This window comes from Sylvia atricapilla, chromosome 1 (assembly GCF_009819655.1).
Source record: "Sylvia atricapilla isolate bSylAtr1 chromosome 1, bSylAtr1.pri, whole genome shotgun sequence".
Lineage (NCBI taxonomy): Eukaryota > Metazoa > Chordata > Aves > Passeriformes > Sylviidae > Sylvia > Sylvia atricapilla.
The window spans coordinates 93,315,097-93,334,317 of record NC_089140.1 but is presented as its reverse complement, the minus strand read 5'-3'; the positions used below and the strand labels follow the sequence as shown (position 1 = coordinate 93,334,317).

At 40.9% G+C, this 19,221-nt stretch overlaps 1 protein-coding gene across 3 annotated transcripts in view; it reads right to left on the bottom strand.

Annotated features, from left to right (window-relative positions):
* The window catches only part of MBP (myelin basic protein), an 85,005-nt gene that overhangs the window by 16,465 nt on the left and 49,319 nt on the right, over positions 1–19,221 (bottom strand). For all 3 annotated transcript variants that reach the window (XM_066328151.1, XM_066328159.1, XM_066328169.1), the window contains exon 3: positions 1,509–1,939. In XM_066328151.1, the coding sequence (XP_066184248.1) occupies positions 1,509–1,939 (431 nt within the window). The remainder of the gene's footprint in view (positions 1–1,508; positions 1,940–19,221) is intronic.

Below are 19,221 nucleotides of genomic sequence, written 5' to 3'. Positions count from 1 at the left end.
TGAGCTGGCCAACCAGGTTCCAGAAAATAGCAGCTGGGAACAGTCTCTGTTATTTGCATTAACAGTAAGAAAAAAAGGTTTTCTCCATGCTAACAGCAACTGCTTGTTGCCTCTATGAACATTACACACAGGAACATTACGCACAGAAGCGTTACTACAGAAAAAGCTGCCTGGCTGCTAAATCTTTGTCAATAGCATTGCACGCCCCAATTGGTAAAGGTGAGAAATAAAAAGAACAAAACACCCAGCTTGCTTAGTACCACCTTCCAAGTGTGAGAAGCTTCTGGTTTTAAGTTTTTAGAGTGTTTTTCATCCAGTGGTCTCTGCATTACACCAGCTCTTCAGGGAAGGGCTATTATACATTGTACTTCCAGGTGTGGAGCTGTGAAGGACACTGACAGCCACAGCTGTTGGACCACCACAGATCTATTTTACATCACAGGGCAGTTTGTGTCCTGTCCCAGTGCAGCACTGAGAGACAGCGCAGATCACAAGCTGGAACACTGAACAGACCTCAAAGGTTGTCAAAGAACTTCCAAAAATCAGCCAGCAACTACGAACGCTGCTTTTTGCAACACACAACTTGAGCAACTACAACAAATTCAGCTAAAAGAAAGGTTTTACAGCCCTACAGCAGTTCCACTGGAATACTTATGTAGTGTGTGGACACACAAACACAAGACTCCACCTGTCATTTACAGGGCAAAAAGTACAGCAAAAGCACCTTAAACTTTGCCACTTGAATAATACTGAACTAATATGCCAGCTGCATAATTTATCAAAGGAGGCACGTATCCTGGAAAAGGGAAGAATTTAATTACTAGCCTTTCATCAATGCTTTGTTTTAGAATTCATGGTGTAAAAATGGCTCAATATCTAATATGAAATGCTTGGAATAAATCTCAGCTTCTTGTCAGAATAAAGCATCTGGATTATTTCGTACACCTGGGGTTCAGGGTAATATCTGTCAAGCCATCTCCCCAGCAACACTGTCAACTGACCTTAAACATACCCTTGCACAAGCAGGCTGAGAATTTGGGCACAATTCCTTTTTTAACATCTATTTCCAAGTTTGTCCCTCAGTTAGTGCCAAGATATGTAGCCACTGTCTTGCATTTAGTGCTCTCATCCAGCTCCCTTTTGCAAATATTTAAGAACAACACACAAAAGCAGACTGAAGTTTCTCTAAATGGCACAGCATAGAAATACATACAACAGACCGGATTAAATGCTCATAAAAACTTCTCCTGGTAATGTTTCTAGAGCCCCCTGGATTTCTAATACTCCTTGTTACTACCCAGAGTAGCTCCTCTTGTTTCCCAGATGTTTGCTATTTTTGTTGTTGCTGTTTTCAGTTTAAAGCCAAGCATTATATTACAAGTACCATCCCGCTGGCTAGGTCAACTCTTGCCTTATAGCAGTGAGACCTTTCTTTCAGACCCACCCTTCCTCTTTAACTGTACTGCATTTTGCTGCAGCCTTGCAGTTCTCTATTCCTCAGAGCTCACCTTGCCCGAGCCCCGCCGGGGAACGTGTCTTTCACCTCCAAAGAATCTGCCCAGCGAGTCAAGTATACCCGAGTCTCTGTGCCGTGGGGATCCATGTCTGGCATGGTCTATAGTGCTCGCAGATGCCAGTTTTGATCCGTGTCGGAAAGAGGAGCGTTTTTGTGAAGCCATCAAATCCGAATTCTCTGAAGCTGCTGCACTGTCCTCTTGGATGGTCTGTAGCTCGTCTGACTCTGAGGGCCGATCTTTGAAGGTGTTGTCTTCTCTTCCTGGGGCATCTCGGGAAAAGAGGCGGATCAAGTGGGGGCGACCAGTCCTGTCAGCTGGGTTGGCCTCGGGCCAGGCATTCTTCGGGTCTGCTGTGCCTTTGGAGTCTGTCACCGCTGGGCTCTTCGTGGAGGTCCCATTGTTCTGGTTCACATCTGCCTCTCCTGCAAACAACAAGGATGAGATATGAATACAGGCCTGTGAAAAACAGCCCTGGAACAATGCCGCTTTCTTTCCCTTGCCTTGAGATGCTCATTTCATACAAAACCCATAATATGTGCAGTTGTAATGAAACTATGTTCTCTTCCAGCCTTAAAGAACATTAAGTTATCTTGGAACTGAAACCAGAATGATGTTCTCACACAAATTTGCAGTAGTTCTAGGTGATTTTTTTTTTGGTGTGTTTTTTGGTTTTGCTTTTTTTTTTTTAAACACATTTATGAATAGATCAATAGATTACTTGAAGTATAACTGAGATTAACGGTATTTACATGGAAGGCTTGTGGATAAGGAGGTTTTCAGTGGGTAATCAGAATTCCTGTACTTTCCCTTGAAGACTGCAACTCTAATTATGCCATCTTTCTCCAAAACGGGGCGGGGGAGAGAATAAATAATTACAGTGACATTGCAGATCTGTGCCTTCACAAGTGCATGTTCCCTCTCCACCATGTCAGAGCTTATGGCCTCATTTGGAATCTCTCACTGCAACTTCAGTACCCATCAAACAAGCACAGTGAAGAGAAGGGTTTTTTTGACCCAAAAATTGTACTGAAGTTGTCCTCACTTCAAAATAGGACAGCACTAAACTGCAATTTCTGCTTGGCCTCTCATAAACTGTCTCATGACAGTTTTTGTTCATGTATGATGATCCTGGCACTCCAGGTACAATGTCCTAGCACTGATGCTGAAGGCCTAAAGCAAAACTGTCCAATTTGCATTTAGTGCTTGTAAGAAGTGACAAAAACAATTACCAGCAACTGACAAGGTGGGGGTTTTTCAGCCAAGAAAGGTTCCAAGACAGACCCCCTGTGGTAAGTGAAATGCGTGCTGCCTTCTCCACAGTTGTGTGCTGATGCACCCAGTAAAGTTTATAAGAAGCATCAGCTGCAGCACACTTAGCCCTTCCTTCAGCTGTAGTAGCTCCTTCTACCAGTGACAAAAAGATTTATGGAGGTTTTTATGGTCTATACCATGACTCCTGTTCTAAAGGAAACTGCACCCACTGAAGAATATGACTTATGTTGAAGGAACACCAAAAGAGTATTAGTAGGTCACTGCTTGAGGAGCAACCTTCAGCACAGACACCTCCCACACACTCTGTGCCAGAAATGTCTTTTGGAGTTAAGGGGGCTCAGAAATTCAGAGATAAGTTAGTCGTGTGTTACCTTTAGGGTGTCCTAATTACCTTTTAACATTCTCATTTGATTTGATCCTTGTTGCCGTGGGAGGGATAGGATCTGGCAAATACTGCTGTGTTTTTGAAGTACTCTGTGCTCAAGTACTTTGCTGATTCAGCAGAGCAATTTTAGAATTGACACAGTCATTTCATATGGTTTCACCCACCCACAGGGCACTAAAGAAACCTTTTATCAGGCTGAGAATAATTGTGAAATAACTGTATGGGTGACAATACAAAACAGTAATGATGGCTTCTGCAAAACCTGTGTGTAGGTTACAATTGGTTGTAATCAGCCTGCTGCAGTTTTTCACATGAAAATATAAAGTGCAGTTTTGCTATGCAATTTTTTCTTTCTTTTGTGAAAACTAGATTTAAAAAAAAAATCTTTTTTGAAAACTAGCTAGAAAATGATGGGGAACTTCAAGAAAAATTTCTTAAGTTAAAACATCTGAAAGTCCCTCAGGAATATAATTATTTAACCGATGCCTAACTGTCACTGAAGACCTCATTAGCGGTGAAAATATTTGCTGGCAACTTTGGAATTTGTGTTTTCCTTAGAAGATGCTCTGAAACTTAATAGAAACTACTTACATACCCAAATGATTTTCTTAGTAGAACAAAAGAAAAGTAACTAACTTGGATGTGTGACACATTCTGAAACTGCAAAACATTTTAAACAGCATCTCTAAGCCTAGGTTCTATACCATAATACAAATCCATTCAAGGACAGAAAAAGAAAAGCAAACAAAAGAGTTATTGTATTTAATTAAATGCATTAACAAAACACCAGAGCATCTGCATACTAATATTTTTTACAACAGTTGTTCTTTGTGCCACTGAATACGGGTATTGGTAAGCAACAAAGAAGGGTATTTGTGCCACAAAAGTAGCTTCTCCCAATGCATACGCAGTGAGCTATAAAGTATAAATCTTTCTGGAGGCTTTATTTCAGCAATGAAAGCACAGATTTAAGTTTGCCCCTAAATTTTCTTCATGCTTATGTCTTCTCTGTGTATAAAAACACACAAGAGAGATATTGTTAATATTGTTGCTAACTAATCAAAGTCTTCCAGTGCATTTGGAGAGACAGATCACTTTAATAATGTCCTAAGGACATCCAGAATTAATGGACTATATAAATGTGTGCTTATCGGTTCATTTAAAAGCAAATATTTAGACTTTTATTAAAACCTATTGTAAATGCTGTGTATACCTACTATTTTGTTGTTTTTCCTTGGAAGATGAAGCTCTTTCTTAAAAAAGACCACACAACCTCTACCAAATCACTTGTACAAGAGAAAGTTGCCCAGGGAGGAAGAGATCTTAGGCACTTTTTTGCTAATCCTTGTCAAATGAAGTACAGCAGGATGCATTGCCATAGGCATTAATTAAAAGGCTATGGAAGTGTCTTCTATTTATATGTAAGTGAACATGGTCCTTGAGAGCTGCACAAATGAGAGTACAAGAAAAGCATTAGCTCCATTTCTCCTCCCATTAGTCCAAAAACAGCAGGAGGGAACTAGACTCCAAGCAGGGATGAGGCACTCCAGGTGCAGCCAAGGACCACTCCCAAAGGCAAAGCCACCTCTTCCCCTCACCTCAGAGTGCTCTGAGCCTGCTGCTGGGACAAGGTTCCCTGGGCATGCTGGTCAGAGTGAACAGAGCCATTTCCTTCCTGTACACACAGTGACTTCCAAAATGAGGAATATAGATGGACAAAAAGTTCTTAGCAGTCTGTTCGTGAAACCAAAGAGAAAGTGCAAAGGTGAATTCAACGAGAAAATAATAAATCTAATCCTTCATTGTCCTTAGGAGGAGTTAGGTCCCATATGAGCATTTTCGAAACTACTGTGGCCTTGGTGCTTGATTAGACATTGGTATTTTATCCCATTTCTTGAGAATCAAAATAACTCTTTTCCCTAGGCTGCTAATTGGCTGGGACCTCTCAACCCAGTGCTTCAAACAACAGCTCCTCTCAACAACCACAGAAATTTGTTCTATGTGAAGGATAATTTCCAATCAAGAGACCTCAGATACAAATATCCTTCTCGTGGGTCACTTGGAAGGGCTGCTCTATGACTGTCCCTCCTTGTGTGCACAGCAGTCTGTGGTCTTCTTCCCTACGGAAGACAGCCTGGAAAGACGTTGTTAAGCTAAGAGTTTTAAAAGATTACAAATTTTTAATCTCCTCCTACTCCTTTCCAGTCTTGCTTTCTTGCAGATACTTGTAATTCCTCTCACATTCCTACTGCTGCTCCCTCTACAAATGCTGTAAAACAAGTGAGGAAGATAAAGCTGATAAAAGCTGGAGTACATTACCTTAGTTTGGATTCTCAAGAGAGGCTTAGATCAACAGTCACAGCACATTGCAAATATTGATTCTACATGACAGCAGCTTAAATATTTGTATGAAATCCTTAGAATTAAGTATTATTTTCTCATTACAAGTGCCAGAAAGTACATTAATCAACTTTGTAACACTGAATATTTAATACACTTTATCATAACTACAGGCTGCTGTGATTGATTATACTTACTTCCTTTTTCTCAGTCTTCTTTTCTCAGGGTATGAAGATGGAAATTACTGAACTTCTAAATCAACTTTTCATTTTAACTTAAGTCATCTATATATATAAAGCACTGTTTTTCAGTAAATTAAATGTAATCTGTATTTGCCATTTTCTACTTTTTAGGCCCTCTCTTTTCTATAAATGTCAACTGGACAGTGAAATACAATGCAGGAGAGTCCTCAATCCTGAGTTATGTTTATTTCAATGTGTTTACTGAAATGCTGACAATAAAACATTGGCTAAGACATCTGACTTTTTGTATTGATTCATCTATGTTTAGTCACTTGAACAACAACACCTAACACCTAGAAATTAATCACCTTTGTCACAACTGAGATTTCAAGAGTTCTGGTAAGCTACAGCAATAAGGCAAATGTATTAGTAATAGGTTGCCTTGCATTATTTAAGAGGCTGGGACCACTGTTTTGGGACATGTGGCTTCTAATAACAGTTGTGGTAATACTGGGCACTTGACAGAATAAAAGGCCAGAGAAAACACATTCATCATCACTACGTGCATGCTACAGCTGAGGGCATCTGGGTTTCAAACTGTGTGCTGAGACAATTTGTCAACAACCCAGCTCCTGGTTTGGACTTTTACTGCAGCACAGCCCACAGCAGAATAGCATGTCCACAGCCATTAGGCTTCACCACAGAAGTATTTGGGGAGGCAGAGGAAAGAATTATGTCTGCATGGTTAAATCTGAACTGCAAAAGCTTGATTTATCCTCATTATGCTAAGACACTGCAGACAAAAAATGGCTCTTAGCCTAACTTCTCTAATATGGTTAGAAGGCAATATGCCATCAGACATTTAAATTCACAGACTGGGTTTGTCTGATGCTTGTCAAACAGTCGGAAATCAACTCTGGACAAATATTTCTGTTTCAAATGGATGGCATGCAGTATATTTGTGAAACAAACACTTGGTCATAGCTCTGAACACAACCAGGATGGATGTGCTGGTGCATTTAGCCTTTATACAAACATTCTCTCCATTTACTAGCAGAGTGAATGCAGAAAGAAGTGCCCATTTGTCTCATGATACAGATTCACGTGAGTTTAAGACGCCTACTGCACTCAGCCAAGAGATCACTTCCACTACAGCTTCCTCTCCTCCCTCCCTCCTTGCCAAAGCTTATCACTTTCAGTGGAAAAAAATCCACCCAAAGGCAAATTTTCTCTCTAGCTTCATCATAACTGAAGGAATGATATTTTTCTGCACAAGAAATTTGGTTTTTCTATGGGCAAACCAAGCTGCAGGCTAAACTACCACAAAAATGAGAAGCCACCTGCTAAGCATAACATGCACTCCTTTGACTTCCCTCCCTCACTTCTCTCATTAGACATTGTACAGCATATTAAGCTCTTACCAGACTAGAATAAAAAAGTTGTGAGGGTGTTTCCATTGCACTGACAAGCTGAGCACATTTCTACACCAATCTGCTGAAGCAGTGAATAAAGGGTCTGCTGTGGCATAATTTTCCTTACAATAAAACTTAGTACTAAAAATACAGTAAAAAGTGAAAAACCTCACCAGGTCCAATATTTACTTCTATTGAACTAAATTTATAAAAAGACCAAGTTTAGTTCTGTACTACATCTGGGTCAATACAGATCAGTGCTTGAGCCTGCTGAAAGTTATTGCACTGTTGTTGGTAATGCACAACATAGGTTTAGACATTTAGACTAAATTGTTGTCTCTGGGTGAATGAAACTTCCACTTACCATTTTACAAGAAGTGCCTGACAAATGCTGCTTTTCCTGAATCCCTGGTACCTCATGGAATACCAGTTCTTAGCTGTTCTCTGCAGAAAGCATTACGCCCCCTAAGAGCTGATGCCAGACTGAAAATTATAAGGTCAAATATGACCTAATAATTGCTAGACCTTTGCTAACACCCAAGTCTTGGCACAGTTTCTTCCAGACTCATGAAAGATCTCATCTCTCCAAGGCATCCCTGGTCCTCTCCTGCTGAAGAAGAGCTGCTGAGGTAGCAGAGTTTGGCCTTAAAGCAGAGCTCACATGAAAACACAAAAACGTTTGACGGAGAGAGGGAAAATGTAGTTCCTGTTATGGAATCAGCTGTCTTTGCAGCTGACACTTTACCTATATTATTTATGCTCATAATTCAAAGAAAAACACTTCACTCAGGTAGAATAGGAACATGTATTTTTAAACATAAAATTATACTGTAGGGAAAAAACTGAAAATTGCATAGGAGAATGTGAATTCTGTTAGACACTAAGCACTACAGGATGAAAACATAAACATGATTCCTCTCACCTTATTTCTGATACTAACCTAAACGTACTCCAGATCTGCTGAAAAATCCCCCAAAAAGCCTTGATCATTTGACATACATTGGCATCAACTCACAAGTATTATCTGTTTTACTAGGTAAATGACAGAGTAAAGTCTCTCCTGAAATGACTAGCACCTTCTTCCCAAAAGGCCAGTCAATGAAAAACTTGCTGGCCACCAAAGGTGCTTCCAACACCTTTTTGTGTTTTAGGGCTGTTTTTTTGACACTGGGATAAATAAACCTCTCAAGTTGACTTGACAGTTCCTTCTCAGTTCCCTCAGTGCACCAGCCAGCCAGCCTTGCCATCATCCTGAGAGGTACCACTTTCAGCATTTCCCTTATCTCCTTGAAAGGTAATTTCCAGAGCTGGGAAAATAAACCTGTGGAGCCATTCATTGCAAAGGTGGACAGTCTGAGGAGGTGATCCCCCAGAAGCATTCATTAATACCAATAGTCACTGGTGATCTGTGTAAGGATAATCAAAATTATCCACCCCTGTTTAGGGGGACAAGAAAGGATTTTAAGATTTTAATCCTGGGCCCAGTGTATGTATAGTTGGTACAAGCAGAACCAAACCCACAGAATCTGGTTAAAATAAATACACTTCCTTCAACATGGCAGCAACTGTTTAAAGGCTGAATTTATAACAAGTCGAGTTGTAAAACTGTATGCAAAACAATCAGTAAATTATGTCCTTTAACAGCAAATATCTTCTGCTTTCTTAAGTTTACATCTTTCATTTCAGGGTGCCAATGCTTAAAAGCCAGAAGATGAAGACAGCATAGATGTCAATACACACTTTACTCTATAAAAGTAGCGCTGGATTATGGAGTGATAAACAGTAATTAGTATTAATTTTGCAAGTTCAGTAGGTTAATCATAGCCTGATTGTTTTTCCTTTCCCCTTAAATCTTCTAGACCTCATCATCCCAAAGTGTTTAATATGTAACTGAACAACTGCTTGTTAGAAGAGTACCAGTTTCATGATAAATACATCCCTTAAGTATTACTCTGCAGTAAAGCCAACATTTGCTGGGGGAAGGATCCCTGTGAGGTGGCACTGGCACTGTGGGGAATTGTTGCTGTGGTATCTTTTTTGGTAGGGTAACTATGCTGACCTTTTTAAACTTACCCAGTAAAACCATAATGCAACCAATCAATGACTAGGCAAAAGCACACAGCAGTTTGACATCTGGCTGGAATGGTGACACTCCGATAAACATGCCTAAATCTTATTTTGTGAATCAGCAAACAGCACATAATCTTTAGTTCTGCTGACAACTTTGTGATTTGAGAGGGTTGGTTCTGGGAAATGACAAGAAAATAAAAATTAGAAATTAAAAATATGCTGTATATTCATCACAGCTTATGTTCAGCATTATCATTCTGCTGAAGGCAATTATGTTTTATGGTATCAGTGTGTAAAAAGCAGCAATACTTTCTGAGTCAGAGATTTTTGATATATCAGGAGTCCTCTTGGGTAGAAAGCTTTTCTGTATTTTCACCAAGGCACACACAACTCCTAACATCTGCAAGTCAGAGACGAGAAAACACTTCCAAGTCTGTGCTGTAATACCACAGTTCATGCCCGAAGTCTGGGTATTAATGGGAAGCATGTGTGGTGACTGTGGGCTGAAATGTGTTAACATCCCACTGCCCACTGTGAGGGGCTATACTCCAGGAGCCAGGTTTTGGACTTGATGGAGGAAAAAGAACATCATACCTTCCCCAGACTTGTACACCCTGTATTATTTATGGCTTTAAGAGCTTTTCTCCTCTGTATTCTTACTGAAGAAATTTAGCCAGTTCATTCTATCCATGTCAAAGAAAGAGAGGAAAGCAAACGAGTCAGCAAGGTATTTTCAAACCACAGGAATCTGAGCAGCAGTTGCATACCAACTCTGTGTGTTCTCCTGTTACTGACGATGCTGAGGCTTAAAACCAGGGGTGCAACAGACCTTCTTCCTCTTAAACCTACTATGAAAGTCATACAAGATTCAACATGCAAGAAATGAGCTAGGAGGCCTCAGTTAAACATCACCTGTCACCACATGGTGCTTAATTTCCTCTTCATTATCTTTTTTAATGGGCTATGTATTTTAGCAATTCAGTGATACATCTTCATAAGAAATTACCAGTGATTAAGCATTGAATTGGACTGTCCAGGGAAGTGATGGAGTCACTATTCCTGAAAGTCTTCAAGCAATGGCTGGATGTGGCACTCAGTGCTGTGGTTTAGTTGATGTGGTGGTGTTCAAAGGTGGGACTCAATCTTCGAGGTCTTTTCCAACTGTAATGATTCTATGACTATGAAAGAGAAAGTGGCTCAGGACTGTTATGAGCCTTGTGGGTGTGTGAAGGTATTGTTTGCTTGTGAGGAAAAGAAACCTGTAAGTAAAAAGAGGCATTCAAAAAAGCTAAAAGCATCCCCTGAGTGAGAACAATTTTTGATCTTCAGATTGTAATTAAAACTAATCTCCTTGACTGCAGAAACTGCCCTGTACTCTGTGTGCTTTTACAGAGCTGGGCACTTGGTTTTCCATGCCTCTGGTTCACAATGAAGAGCTGAAACAAAGCCCACACGGTGGCCTGCCATTGCAGAGGAATGCAGCAGTGTAGGCCTGGCTCCAACCCTCTCGCTCTTGTTTTCCAGAACTTCTGGCATGGCCTCTCCTTGCTGAGGCTTACAAAGGCGAGTACAGAAAACAAAAGAGCCTGTGGTTGAAACCAGTGGGACTTGCTATGGCAGAAATTTGGAATCTATGAGAAGCATGTGGCAATTCTCCACACAGCCTGCAGAGAGGTTTTTAAAAACTTCAACAATGAATTTTATCCACCCACCAGTTTCAAAGAAAAATGTTCCTTTGTGTTACTAGAACATATAGGTTTGTTTTAATCTCGAATGTCTTACAAAAGATCCTCCCACAGCAAAGCCAGCTGGAGCATCATTTGTAACAAACAATTTCATGTACTTGAGGAGAAATTAAATCACCTACTAAGCCATCAGCATTTGTATTCTTTAAAAATTCTGCAACTGTCTAATATTAGACAAAGATTGTTTCATTATTCATATTCTTGCTTGAGTTGCACAGAGTCTGAGTAATTGTGAGGTTATAAAACTTGGATATATCCCCCCCACCAAAGTATGGCAAAATGAGTAGTGCTTCCATCAGACCTCACAACTTCCACTATCTTTTGCGTTTTCCACATCGGTTATGTTTTACTGGAAAATAACCTATTTGCATCAGTCCAACTGGGTACCAAATATTACAGCTAAATTTTTTTCATAGTACTACAGAGAAATAAGGCCTTAAAAGCAGCAGAAAAATAAATGCTTGTGAAATGAGTGTGGTGAGGATGGTGATAGAACCAGCTGGTTCAAAGAAGTTGCTCAGAGCATGATAAGCAGCACAAAAAAAGCCTCTATCTGTAGAATATTTCCTGTTAAAACCCATCATGTAGCACCTCCAAAGAGGGCCCGATAACACTGCTGTGTTTTTCTTGACCAGAATTTAAGTGTCTGAGTGGTATTTTGTTGTTTAGAAAGTGTAAACTGCAGAATAAAACACACTTGGTAATAATTTAACCTAATAAGTTACCTTTAAAAAACATGGTTTGATTGTGATCACAGGGAAACTACTTACAGCGTGAGGCTATAAACTCTAATTCCTATAAGCTGCATTTTAGTCCTACAGAATAACAGTGTTGATGTGTGTTTCCTGTTGACCAGCTAACCCAACTAAGCCCAAACAGAGCCCAACGTACTGCAGAGGAGTTGTTCATACGTTAACATAAAGAGAGAATATGAATGTTTTTAACTCCCCTCCAAAAAACACACCAGTTGGCTGGTTTGAGGACATAACTTTGAAGTTTGTTTTCCAATACAGCCTTGTATAGTGCAGGTCCAGGTAAAAGCAAATTACAAGACTATGGCAGTCCTAGAGAGAGGAGAGTACAACGCAAGCCATGTTTCTGGAAGCTGTGAATCACCTGCAGGATGATGTAATCAGTAAACTTGACATTTTCATGCATCCTTCAGGTGTACATTGCCATATCTCTGGATTTCTCTATTTTGCTCTGTTAATATATTCTGAACTGAAGCTTTTAAAAGCACAAGTGATCCCAGAGAGTCACGGTTCCAGAATTTGCAGTGAGGGGAATTACGCTGGCAGTTTTTAGAAGGCTTTTTTTCCCTCCCCCAGAAAATTCTGCAGTACACCACAATGGCATAAATGACACCATTCTGAGTATGACACACATATTTAACAGTATTTCTAAAAATATCTGAAGTACCTGGGCACAAGTAAGCCTATAGACCATCTACCATTGCATTGAATTCTTGTATATGTAAAACAAAATTGGAGATCTGGCTCTTCAGAAGCTGACAAAACGCACCTCATAAACAAATAAACAAGCAAACAAACACAAGCTGAAAAAGATGAGGTAGGTTTGTTCAGGTCTGCCTGTTGGAGTCTAAGGCATGGGGAAAACCCCTCAAATTGCCCTGGGGGTCTGAGACCCCTGCTGGGACCCCAGGAAAGCATTGCCTTTGACTTTAGTCCATGGGAAAAACTGCCAACACTTAGAGATGAAATGAGAACAACAAAAATTTAAATTAGATAGTAGTTTAGTTTGTCACAGGGTGCAAATTCGTAGTTTTGGGTTTTTAGAATGGAAGTAGATAGACGCAAGATGGAGAATTTTGGGTGGTGTTTTTAGTTCTTCTTCTTCTTCTTCCTACTCCATCTTCTGCTGTGATAGTGGCACAAAGACATTGGTAGGATGTCTGTAATGTAGAAAATTGCGTGTCTAGAATTGATAGTAATTATTGGTACAAAACTGTAAATATAGTACATTTTAAGAGTTAATTGGATTAGAAATGTTTGAAAGACCTTGAAGATTGGGTCTCGTGTTCTTGGCAGCGGGGTCTTTCAGCACGCTAAGCCTGGTGTAGGGCAGCACGCAGACTTTTGAGATAAGAAATTTAATAAACACCTTCTAAGACCGAAGCTGCAAGTTCCACTCATCTTTTAAACCCTGGCACAGGACTTTGAAAGGGAAAAAAAACCTAATTAGGGGGATCTTGGATTCAAAACACAAGATCTGCCTAAACTGCAGTTCACAACCAGAACAAGTTCACAGCCATTAGTCTGTATCTGACATTTTCTTCACTTCGCAACTGATTTTCACCTTAATGCCTATGGTGAAAGGTCAGAGGAACAAAAATGAGCAGGAGCTTCTCCCAGTCACTCAGAGTTTGTTCACAGGGCTTGTCATATCTCAGAAACTGATGAATTACTCTAAGTATCCCTGAGCCCTGTGGGAGGCAGAAGCCCCGGTGGGCAGCTCCCTGCCCTGGGAGGGTGCAGAGCTGTGACCTGCATATCCAACTGTGCCCAGGAGGTGCAAGATGAGCCCTCTGGGTCCGGGGACAATGCACTGACACACCTGTAGCCTGACCCTGACATCTGAAGGGGAAGGTCACATCCCCATGGAGACAAGAGCCACACCACCAGCTGCACCCATGAGGTGGAAGGTGAGCACCTCTGTAACCCTTTTTGGGAAGCAAAGGACTAGGTCTTCAGCTTCACCTCCAGTTCAAGATGCTGGCATTAAGAGAAGGTCTCTTTTTCTCATGGACACTGTAGCAGCCATGTGCAGCTCCAGCTCTGCCTTTGGTATGGATGGCGAGAAAGTTATTCTGCCTAAAAGGTCAGCAGCTGACTGTTAATTTTAAAAACACAGTAAATGCTTCACAAATGTGCCACCTTGGGGATGATTAGCACTCCAGATCTTAGTTTTTGTCTGCCTGGCAATGCTTACTCTAATCAGATTTTAAAATGTTTTCATGTAATAATACAGGATTTTGGAAGGTGACAATCAAGATGATAACTCTGAACTCTGAGGAGAAACCTAAAAACCAGATTACTCAAAAGACAAATTCCTCATGCCATATCCAAAGTCAGCAGAGAAATCACAGCTGAGCACATTAGTGGCAGGGATGCTGCTGGGGCACAGACTCCCAAGGCTGTGTTTGGCCACTCTCACAGCTCAAAGTCTCTCTGCAGGCCCTGGCACAGGAGCACAGCACTCGAGGATGTTGCACCCTGATCACTGCTGTGAACAGAAGGAATGGTCTTTTAGCTTCTACGCTCTGTCCTGCTTGTCAGAACAGCTTTGTCTGGAAGCTGCACAATGGAGAATGTCAGCACAGACCTAGGAGCAGAGCCGTGAAATTGCTGTGGCAAAATGAGAGGAGGGTATAAAAATATCGCAATACATGCAATGAAAGGTGGTTGTTTGTTAAAATACTAGCAAAAAATATATCGAGGCCTTTACACTTTTGCAGTCAATACAATTAAACTCCCAAGAGTTTTAGAGATAGTTTGGATTAAACAGAAAAATAAACTGTTCAGAGACTTCTGAGTGAAGCAATTTCCTCAGTGAAGAAATTTGATAACCGAAGAAATATTTTTCAGAAGGGAACTCTAACATATGCCTGAACAATTGATATGAGATTTGATTAAAATCAAATTTTATGCCTGCCTGGCAGACAGATTGAAAAAAAAAACCCTATTCCAGAACTTATGACAGGGTTTACAGGATTACCTTCTTCATAATAGCCTCAAGTGCAGCCCTAAAACCAGAAAAGAAAAATACTTGAAGCCAAGCAAATAAAACAATGATTCCAATGGACTAAAGCAGTCTGCACTGACTGGCACAGGTCCTAACAGCAGGGATGATATTACATAGAAACACTGTCAGAAAGCTGAGAATAAGATGTTCAGAAGAAAGATAACAGGGTGGAGAAAAAAAAAGGGAAAAAAATTAAAAAAAGAAGAAAAAAAAAAAAAGGTGAGTGGGTTTTTTTTCATGATGAACTGAAGACATTTAAAGCTGGATTCAAATCACTTTGTCTGTCTATCCGGCAAGCAATGACTGGCATTTACCAGGTAATAAAGAAATATTACCAGCAATCACATGGAAAGACTTTATACTCTATGTTGAACCACAGAATCCACAGCCTTACATGTCTAGCTGTAAGAAAGAAAATTTTAAAGGATTTTCAATCCTGAAGGAAAGGACAGTATTTGCACTGATCACACCATTTGCAGTTCTCTTGTCAAGCACTGTCTCCCTTTCTGAACCCCAGCAGTTTCCAGTCCTTCCTCCCACCTTCCCTTCCCAAGGCTCCCGGACCAAAGCTGCTGTCCAAACTACTCTGCTGTGCTGCCTATCCAACTCCCCTGAGCTCCACCTTCACAAAGATCATAATTCCTTGCCATGCTGCTCCAGCCTTTGGCAGGCTTCTTGTGGAGCAAATTCCGTATTACCTCTGCACAGGAATTCACCTCTGGAATCTCTTCTTGTCGTAAGGCTTGCCTATGCAATAGCAGTCAGAGCCGTCAGAAGCTGGTACAGGCAGACAACAAACGCTTACTTCTAAACCAACTACAAGAGCCACAAGATCACTCTGTCAAATGCTTACAGCCCATACATGTTCTCATGATAACACAAAACATCTGAATTCCAAGGGTCCCCATTTGGAAAACAAATACTGCACGGCCTTTTGCCCTTTCTCACTTGCTTAAGCTGCTCTGGATTACTGACATGTGTCCATATTAGCTAAGAGCTTTTGAAGTCACGTCAAGATACACTTCACAAACACCTTTCCAGCAGCAATCCTCTACAGCTCTGCTCATGGACCACCACTGGATCAGCACCTGTTCACAGTTCTCTTAAACAGCATTATGTGTCATGTGGTTGGTGCCACAGATTGATTTGGTTCAGGGAGTTTGTCTTTTCCGCACTGAAAGAAGAAATATTCAATGTCTCACCCTTCCCAATGAAATTTAAATGGCTGTGCTAACACAAAGATGATACCACTGCTGCCTCCTCTGTGTCCCAATTACAAACAGGGATCTCCCCATTTTGTTCTACAAGCTCATCTTGTAGTCCATGAAAGGAAAACAAAACCTTTCTATATTGGTAGAATAAGGGAGCAAAATTACAAGATTTCTAAAGTAGCCTAGGCCATTGGCATGATTTGTACAGCATGAAATCCCATCTTCCTAAAAGATGTATTTACATGGTGTTTGATAGAGTGAGAGAAAATGTGATCTATTCATGCATTAATTTAAAATCATCTATTATTTCAGTGGGATTTTACCTGAGATATCATATGCTTAGTCAGAAAAAAAAACCCCAAGGAAATTATTAGGGAATCCCAAAGCTGTTGTAAATGTAAATGTAAATGTAAAACCAGATACAAAAGTCCATTTCTGCCTCTGAGCTAAGCATCTGTCACAACAGCCTTAAAGATATCTGCTCTAATATTTCTAATCTCAGCTCTTCTAGGTCTTTAGAAACTCCATTCCCCTCTCAATCATTATAAATGACATCCTACACTTCTAAACATATTAATAAATCTGATCTCATCTATACTAGGCCACACCAGACATATTTGCTATACACCAACAAATCAATGATATCAGTTTACAAAATAAGAGGTTTTTCAATTAAAATAACCCAAGACTTTTTTCCCCACGCTGAACATTTGTGAGCTGTACCATAGTTCTAAATGTGACTCAATGCTATATGAAGAACAATGGTGACAAACTGTATAAAACCGTGGCAGTGATCGATGGTACTTTGCACAATATCTGCTTTTCAGTAGCAGCATTCTAAGAGTGAAAAACTGCTTGCACAGTACCAAGCCTTGTACCAGTTCGTGGGAGTTACTGCTATTAAAAAAGGAAAGAAAGAAAATAAAAGAATTCACAAACTTTATTTTGCTATTTGAGTACGTATAAAGTCACTTTTCATGTGATGAAGAAAGCACGCTCAGCATAAAGAGCTGCTAATTCTGAAGACTAAAATGGTAGTATGATTGAGCTACACAATATTTTAACAAGCATGAAAGGCAATAAACATGTTTTTTCCTAAGTGTACTTTGGGTGTGTTTCTTTCAATCCACCCAGCAAGCACAAGAATGAGCAAAACCACCACTTCTAGAAAAGCTTACAAAGAGCCTGAGAGCAACCCAATGGGTCACACCAGCAGGACTATCACAGGGCAGCAACTGTATACAGAAGATGCACACAGCACGCAGTCCTGGTTACCCTAACTTAGGATGCAGCCCTGGGGAGGCAGGTGACCCCAGGCCTGCTTTTTGCAGGCAGAGATTGCTCCACTGTGCCCAAGGCCAGCAGAAGTCACGTTGGAGCCCGCAGCACCATGCTCATCCCAGGGAACCTGACTAATGCCTGGCAGGGGCTTGGTGCTGCACTGAGCTGGGGCTGGCAGCCTCCAGCTGGCACCTGCCTGGGTGCAGCAGCTTTGTGCCTGCTGGCAAAAGGCTCAACAGTTCGTGGTTCTGGGCCTGTATTTGCAGGAGCACTATCCACAAGCCATTTCAGAAATAGAACAACTCCACCTTGGTTTTCCCAGCAGGAAGTTTTCATTTATTCTGCCTCCTAGGAAGTTGTGCAGACAACTCACAGAAGGTAGAAAGTGCTCCATAGACAGAAAAATAGCTGTGTTCATCTTATCTCTGAAAATAAAAAGTCATTTATTTCCCGAGTAAGCGCTGTAAGAGCATTTCTGCAGCCATAGATTGTGACTGGCAAAATAAGTAGTCTTTCATATTCACAGTCTGTGGTTTCTCAGAAAGTTACCTAGCATCCCTTTGAAATAAGTAAATGATGCAATCTGTTTATAAAGCCCTTGCACCTTGGTTCAGTTCCCAATTTAGGATGCAGTCCATTGTAGAGAATCATGGGCTTTGTTTATTCTGAGAAAACAGGGTAACCAGGACAGTCTGACAAAGGAGTGCCACAGACTGGAGAAGTCAAATGTGCTAAAGAAGCAGGAAAATTGCCATGTACTACCACATTTGTGTTCATGGCCTACTAGGAATATTTTTCTCCCCACTGAAAGCCTGAAGTACTGGAATCAATGATTAAAAAAATACAAAGAGAAAAAAAAATCTAATTCCATCTCTAGTAACTGTGAAGAATAGTTGGAAAAAACACATGGCTCAGGGATACATTTCCAGGTCCCAAGTGCACCAGCAGGCTCTGCTGCCTCTTCCCACTCATCCACTCACTCATCTGGGAGTTCCCTGTCCCTGCTCAGTGCCAGCTCCAGCCCAGGATGAGCCTGGCAGGACACAGTTTGGATGAGACAAAGGCCTGTGAGGATGCTCCCGGGGGGCTGCCACTGCCCAGCCCTCTGTCTGCCTATGGTGGGACCTGCCCGGGCTGTGGCAGCCCTCTGTCCCTGCTCCTGCTTCCCTGGCCAGATGTCCCAGGTGCCTGAGCCTCCTGCCTCACTGCCACCCAGCTCATCCCCATGCTGGGCAGGCCACTCCTGTTGCTCCCTGGATCATCAAGCTGTGAAAAGCAAATGCCTTTAATTTTGAGCTCTCATTTATTACCTTTGGCCTATTACAGGAAGGACTGAACCTCAAGAGTATCCCTTTCAGCAGCAAAATGCCCACTGTGGACACTATTGCCTGAGAAACAGAAGTGAAAAAAACCTAAAAATCTGCAAATGCATGCAGATTAACAGACTAAGATACATTTCATAGAAGTAAGAAAATAAGTAGTTCATAATCAGGACAAAAACTTGCAGTTGCAAGTCTCCAGTCCTTACTGCTTGCCTTTCAGAAAGTATCACAAAAAGGCAATTACTGAAACAAACCCCCTTCTTTCCACCCACATCTCCTGACAATTCTTTCTGTGACAATAAATAAGAAAGGTGTATCACTCACCCCATTTTCGATCTCCCAAATTCCTATTCTGGCAAGAAAAATATTTCTCATGTACCTGAAAGGAATAAAATTAAGGCCCATATTCTTTACAGGTGGCTGACACAACTTAGTTGAAATCAGTAATTGTCAAATTATCCTACACTTCAACTGATGGCACAAGCAGCATGTTGCAATCCATGTTAAAAAAAAAAAAAAAAAGGAGAAAAAAGGTAGAGGATAACTGGATGTGGAGCTATACCATGACATTATTGGACATTATTCTTTTTCATACAAGTCTAATTTATCATTTGATAGAGTTTGACTAGATGATTGCAAGTTGAAGTCCTGCTGCTTACATCTTTCTCTCATTGCCAGGTCTGTCACACATAATAAAAGGTGTCAAGCTTTCCAAATACAGT